The sequence below is a fragment of the Giraffa tippelskirchi genome, chromosome 10 (assembly GCF_054371585.1).
Source record: "Giraffa tippelskirchi isolate mGirTip1 chromosome 10, T2T-mGirTip1v1.2.pri, whole genome shotgun sequence".
NCBI lineage: Eukaryota > Metazoa > Chordata > Mammalia > Artiodactyla > Giraffidae > Giraffa > Giraffa tippelskirchi.
The window spans coordinates 140,464-146,988 of NC_137284.1; the positions used below are offsets into that span (position 1 = coordinate 140,464).

The 6,525-nt window shown below is 63.4% G+C and overlaps 1 protein-coding gene across 1 annotated transcript; it reads left to right on the forward strand.

Annotated features, from left to right (window-relative positions):
* Positions 1-459: 459 nt before the first annotated feature.
* On the forward strand, positions 460-6,525 carry NLRP6 (NLR family pyrin domain containing 6). The gene is made up of 7 exons (XM_081536060.1): positions 460-739; positions 927-965; positions 1,208-2,921; positions 3,771-3,863; positions 4,903-5,073; positions 5,149-5,316; positions 5,748-6,525. The coding sequence occupies exons 1-7, from the start codon at positions 460-462 to the stop codon at positions 5,884-5,886; spliced, it is 2,604 nt and encodes an 867-aa protein (XP_081392186.1). The 3' UTR covers positions 5,887-6,525.

The window sequence follows — 6,525 nt, forward strand, 5'->3', positions numbered from 1 at the left end:
TCCAGGCTCCTGGGGAAGAGAATGGGAGGGAAGCAAGGAGAGGGGAGTACACAGGCCCTCGCAGACACATCTTACCCGGGACATTCGACATGGACGCCTAGAAGGGATGAGCAGAAAGCGGGGTGCGGGGCAGGAAGGCGCCCCTAACGCTGGGGTCAGCGGCGGCCAGTGCCCGCCTGGGAGTAACTCCATTTGGCCACCAGACCGCGATGCGGTCGGCAGCGTGAAAGCCTTTTGGAAAGCCTTGGAGGAAAGTCCTCGGTCGCGGTCCTGGGAGGAGAGGAGGACCCTCCCACTAGAGCGCTCTTTCAAGCGGTGGCCTGGAGCCACCTGGATAGGTAGGGGCGCGTCAAAACCTCTCCTGCTCGTGGGCTCCCGGGGCTGGAGCCGGACACGACGGCGAGAGGCCGGGGTCATGGGGGCGCGGCACCCTGCTGACCGCGTGCGCCCGCCCCCAGCATGGAGCCCCGCGCTGCCGCTGCCCGCGAGCTGCTCCTGGGCGCGCTGGAAGACCTGCGCCAAGAGCAGCTGAAGCGCTTCCGCCACAAACTGCGGGACGAGCGGGTGGACGGGCGCAGCATCCCGTGGGGGCGGCTGGAGGGCGCGGACACCTTGGACCTCGCGGAGCTGCTGGTCCATTTCTACGGGCCGGAACGCGCGCTGGACGTGGCCCAGAAAACCCTGAAGAGGGCAGACGTGCGCGACGTGGCGGCGCGGCTCAAGGAGCGTCGGCTGCAGAGTGAGTGCCAGGTGCGGGTTCGCCGGGGTCCCCCCTCGGCCTCTCCCGCCTGGGCAGGTTCCTGGCCACGGGCCTCCCTCCTTTGGCTTCCCCGAAAGAGCGCTGGCGCGCCCCGGGGCCCCGACCCCTGACGCGCCCTTCCTCGCCCCGCCCGGTCCGCGGGACCCAGCGCAGCTCTCCCTTCCAGGTCTCGGCCCCAGCTCCCCGGCGCGGCTCTCCGTCTCCGGTAGGTCTCTCTCGGCGGGAAGCGCAGGCCCCGAGCTGTCCGGACACTTCGGGTGTCCTCAGAGTCCCTCGGAGGTTCCGCACAGCGGGCCCCGGGGAGGAGCGCGGAGAGGGGGGTTGGGAGGCAACAGGGGAAACTGAGGCCGGAGCCCGCCAAGAGGGCGACAGGCCCCTAAGAGCCACTGACACAGCGCCCCCCGGCCCCTGTTCCCCTGCCCTCTGTCCGGCGGCCCCTGCCCGCAGAGTACAAGAAGAAGTACCGGGAACACGTGCTGCGGCAGCACGCTAAGGTGAAGGAGCGGGACGCGCGCTCAGTGAAGATCAGCAAGCGCTTCACCAAGCTGCTCATCGCCGAGGAGCCGGAGGCCGAGCGCGCTCGGCGCTCAGACACCCACACCTTCAACCGCCTGTTCGGCCGCGACGAGGAGGGCGAGAGACGGCTGACCGTGGCGCTGCAGGGCCCGGCGGGCATCGGCAAGACCATGGCGGCCAGGAAAATCCTGTATGACTGGGCGGCAGGCAAGCTGTACCACAGCCAGGTGGACTTTGCCTTCTTCGTGTCCTGCCGCGAGCTGCTGGAGCGACCGGGCACGCGCAGCCTGGCCGACCTGATCCTAGACCAGTGCCCCGACCGCAAGGCGCCGGTGCAGCAGATGCTGGCGCAGTCTGAGAGGCTGCTGTTCATCCTGGACGGCGTGGACGAAATGCTGGTGCCGGAGCCGGCCGAGGCCGCGCCCTGCACAGACCCCCACGAGGCCACCAGTGGCGCGCGGGTGCTGGGGAGCCTGCTGAGCAAGGAGCTGCTGCCCGCGGCGCGCCTGCTAGTGACCAGGCGAGCCGCCGCCCCCGGGAGGCTGCAGGCCCGCCTGTGCTCACCGCAGTGTGCCGAGGTGTGTGGCTTCTCCGACAAGGACAGGAAGAAGTACTTCTACAAGTTTTTCCAGGATGAGTGGAAGGCGGAGCACGCCTACCGCTCCGTGAAGGAGAACGAGATGCTCTTCTCCCTGTGCTTCGTGCCCGCCGTGTGCTGGATCGTGTGCACCGTTCTGCGCCAGCAGCTCCAGCGCGGCCAGGACCTGTGGCGCACTTCCAAGACCACCACGTCCGTGTACCTGCTCTTCGTGGCCAGCGTCCTGAGATCGGCGCCCGCGGCCGACGGGGCCCAGCTGCAGAGAGAGCTGCGCAAGCTGTGCCTCCTGGCCTGTGATGGCGTCCTCGGGGGCAGGGCGCGGTTCTCGGAGGAGGACCTGGAGCGGCTGCAGCTCTGTGGCTCCAAGGTCCAGACGCAGTTTCTCAGCAAGAAGGAGATGCCAGGCGTGCTGGAAACAGAGGTCACCTACCAGTTCATCGACCAGAGCTTCCAGGAATTCCTAGCTGCTCTGTCCTACCAGCTGGAGGACGAAGGGGCTCCAAGGGCACCTGCTGGCGGCATAGAGGCACTTCTGCAGGGGGACCCGGAGCTGCGCGGCCACCTCAAGCTCACTACACGCTTCCTCTTTGGACTACTGAACACAGAGAGGATGCGCGAGATTGAGCGCCACTTCGGCTGCACGGTTTCAGAGCGCGTGAAGCAGCACGTCCTGAGGTGGGTGCAGGACCAGGGCCAGGGCCGCCTTAGGGCGGCGCCAAAGGGGACGGAGGAGATCCTGGCACCCCAGGGCACTGAGGAGTCAGAGGAGGAGGAGGGCGAGGAGCTCAACTACCCGCTGGAGCTGCTCTACTGCCTGTACGAGACCCAGGAGGACGCATTTGTGCACCAGGCCCTCCGCAGCCTCCCGGAGCTGGTGCTGGAGCGAGTGCACTTCAGCAGAATGGACCTGGCCGTCCTGAGCTACTGTGTACGGTGCTGCCCGGCAGGGCAGGCGCTGCGGCTGGTCAGCTGCAGACTGGCCACTGTGCAGGAGAAGAAAAAGAAGAGCCTGATGAAGCGTCTACAGGGCAGCATGGGTGGCAGCTCGTGAGTCCCCAGGGCAGGGCTGCCCTCTTCTGCGGGCCCTCTGTGTGCGGCATGTGTGCCAGAGCATCTTATGCCCATCTGGGCCTGGGGAGCATGTCCAGACCTGACGCCTGCTCCCCAGAGGAGAGGCACGACTTCATGGCTGGTCTTTCTTACCTCCTCAAGGCAGCTCCCAATGTCCATCTTCTTCCCCAGGGTGCCTTCACCACGTTCCCCACCCTAGTATCCAGGTCCAAGGCAAACCTCCCTCCCCCACCACTGACACGAGGCTTTCTCAGAATGATTTCTGGAATACACCATGCGCACTGTGCTCTGAGCCTTTGCTCCTGCCGTTCCTTCCACCCAGAACACTGCCTATCCTCAAAGCCTCTCCAAACTCTCCTCTCTAGTCTGAAGCCGTTTTGGCCTCAGAAGTGCCCCCACTGACTACTGTATGCCATGATGTCTACCCATACCCATCTCCTCCACCAGACCCTCATCTCCTGGGCAAAGCTCATGCCATTGTTTCTGTGCACTTGATTCCAACCCAGCACTTGACTCCGGTGCTCAGCATCTGTGGGGAGAACGAATGTCAGGATGTTGACGGGGTGGGGCTGGGGACACCCACTGCAGGGGCAGGGACAGGCCCACCTGTCCCCTGGGACTCACACAGCTTCAGTGGGGAGATGGATGAGGTCACAGATAAGTGGTTTCAATCTGCGTTTGGGATGAAGAGGGAGGGGGTCCTGGCCCAGCTTGAGGGTGAGGGCAGAAGCACCTCCAATGTCTCGGAACCGTAGGAAGGAGTCCTTCTCAGGCGTGAGGGACTGGAAGGCGCAGGGACCTTTACCTTCCTTTCTCTCTTCATAGCTCTCGAGCCACCACGAGAAAACCCCCAGGCTCCCCCCTGCGCCCACTCTGCGAGGCCATGACCGACCGACAGTGTGGTCTGAACAGCCTGACGTGAGTGAACAAATCCCAGCCCTTCCCCTGGAAAGGACACAGAGCAGGGTACCCTGGGCAGGGGCAGGGGTGTAGCCCCGTCTGGGGGTGGCTGACCGGGGGGCGCCGAGACAGGCTGAGAACCTATGGCCCTGGTGTCCCTTGGCAGGATCAATAGGCTCTGCCCCCAGAGGACAGAGGAGGGAAGCGCTTGGGTGCTAGTTAGAACAGCGGCTTCGGCCCCCGTGTGAGCAGGGAGCAGAGTGCAGCTGAGCTTCTGGAAGAGGGATAAAGGCCAGACTGTCATTTCCCTTCCCCAGGAAGGCTGCTAAGGGCTACTGGACACGGCTGGGTGGTCCTCAGAAGTGGTCGTGGAAGGTGTTCAGGGCGCAGGCTCTGAGGCCAGTCTGCCTGCCTCTTTGCCCTCGGCAGGCCGGTCTGTCTGAGCTTCAGCCTTCTCCCGGGGAATGGAGCCTGTAGCTTCCACCTCAGAAGGCTGATGTGAGAATTACTGAGGCAGTACTTAGTCTGTAATCTTTTCAATTACTCTTCACTACCACCAAGTAAGCAGAGAGTAAGAAACATGATAGGAATTAGTACTGATCAGGTATGGTGAATTAGATACGGCCACGTGTCAATGCTGATAGGGTAACTTAACTTGGCATGAACATCAGGAGCCCATCACATTCTGCTGTCAAGTTAACTGCATAAAGATGTTCATCACGGCATTATTTATAATGGCAAAAAAAGTTGAAATGACACACTGCCCAACTGTTAGGACTGGCTAACTAAATAAGCTCAGTCCACCTATACTCGGTGGATAATTATATGGAGTTCGACAAGTTGAGAGTAAGCTTGTGGAGAATGTCCTAGGAGACAAGGGGAGTGCGGTCCAGCGGGTGCACACGAGGTGTGGACGAAGGTGGTGGCAGAGTGCAGGAGAAGCTCTGTGGGGCCCAGGGAGGCAGGTGTGGAGCCAACAAGTCTGCAGACTGAACTTCAGCCCCCCAGGGAGCAGGCAGCTCGCACAGCTGGGGACTCGTGTGCTTCTTGACCACAGGTTGTCCCGCTGCAAACTCCCCGACTCAGTCTGCAGAGACCTCTCTGAGGCCCTGAGGGAGGCCCCGGCCCTGGCAGAGCTAGGCCTCTTCCACAACGGGCTCAGCGAGGCCGGCCTGCGTGTGCTGAGCGAGGGCCTGGCCTGGCCCCAGTGCCGGGTGCAGACGCTCAGGTGAGGAGCGGCCTGGGAGGGACCAAGGGAGGGGTCCGGCTCCCGCAGCAGCTCCTGAGGTCAGCCCTCCCCTAGGGTTCAGCAGCCAGGCCTCCAGGAAGCACTCCAGTACATGGTTGGCAAGCTCCAGCAGATCCCCGCACTGACCACCCTGGATCTCAGTGGCTGCCAGCTGTCAGTACCTACGGTGACCTGCTTGTGTGCCACCCTGAAGTGCCCAGGATGCCACCTGCAAACCCTCAGGTGGAGACAGGGCTGGGAAGGGTGCTGGGAACGCAGCCTCTCAGCCCTGGGCTGGGGTGGGTGCCAGGGCTTCCCCCGAACCTTAAAGAGGAATCTCTCCCAGGGCCCTCCTGAGGCACCCCGCTGTAACTCAGGCCCTGGAGCCCCACCTTCTAAATCCCTGGCCCCGGCCCTGGGCCTGGACCACTCCGCTAGACCAAATGTCCACTGTCAGGTGCCCGTGCCCAGAATACGGACCAGTGACCCCAATCCCCCTTAGTCCCCTGCAGTCTCTGGCCCCTGGGCCCCGACGGGCCACGTCCCGGCACCATGTGCCTTTGGCACACGCAGGTCAGCAGCCCCGGCACTGCCCCTGCCGCTGCTCCTCGGTCACGGCACCCCCAGGCCCCCTCCCTCACCAACCCGCTGCCGTTCTCTGCACACGGCCACAGGCTGACCTCCGTGGAGCTGAGCGAGCAATCCCTGCAGGAGCTGCGAGCTGTGGAGACAGCAAACCCAAGACTAGTCATCACACACTCAGCGCTGGACGTCCATCCCAAGCCCCCCAAAGTCTTCATCAGTGCCCTTTGAGGTCCTGAAGGCCAGAACTAGGGAGGAATCTGGTCAGCCCTACAGAGTAGACCTCCCCATTTCAAGGGCGAGAGGATGGTGCTCTCTGCTCTGGGCAACCCTTGAGCCTGAGGGGCCCAGGACAGGCAAGTGGGAGACTCAGACACGGCCCTCGCCTGCTCCAGGGCAGGCCCAGGACATGTCCCTTCCCCCACACCCTGGGGACAGCTTATGTCTCTGTCCTCCCCACAGGGAAGAGGGCCTCCTCCCCTAACCCTCACCACTGCCCCGCAGGTTGTCCCGCTGCAAACTCCCCGACTGCCCCAGGTTTCTCTCCGGGACCCTCGAGTCCCCCCACTGCAGGGTGAAGCTGATAGCGCCAGGAACTGAGCACTGACCCCATGTTGCCTCTACTTGGTGAGCTCAGCGCGACATGACCCATTTGCGGACCCTGCCCCATTCAGCACAGGCACCCAGAGCCCAGCTGCTCGGCTCTGGCCACAGGGGACCAAGCAGGGGCCGAAGGCGCCCAGAGGAGTCCAGTCGCTCTCTGAGGACTTCAGAGATCAGAGGGGAGTGGAGATGGAGCTCTGAACCGGGCTGTGATGGCACAGGCGGTGTGAGCCCCGCGTGCTGATAATAAATTCTCTTTGGGATTCA

Coding starts and splice junctions, on each gene's coding strand:
- NLRP6 (XM_081536060.1), top strand. CDS start 460: ATGGAGCCCCGCGCTGCCGCTGCCCGCGAGCTGCTCCTGGGCGCGCTG. Junction 5,074..5,148: donor TGCCGGGTGCAGACGCTCAG/GTGAGGAGCGGC, acceptor GCCCTCCCCTAG/GGTTCAGCAGCCAGGCCTCC. Junction 5,317..5,747: donor TGCCACCTGCAAACCCTCAG/GTGGAGACAGGG, acceptor ACACGGCCACAG/GCTGACCTCCGTGGAGCTGA.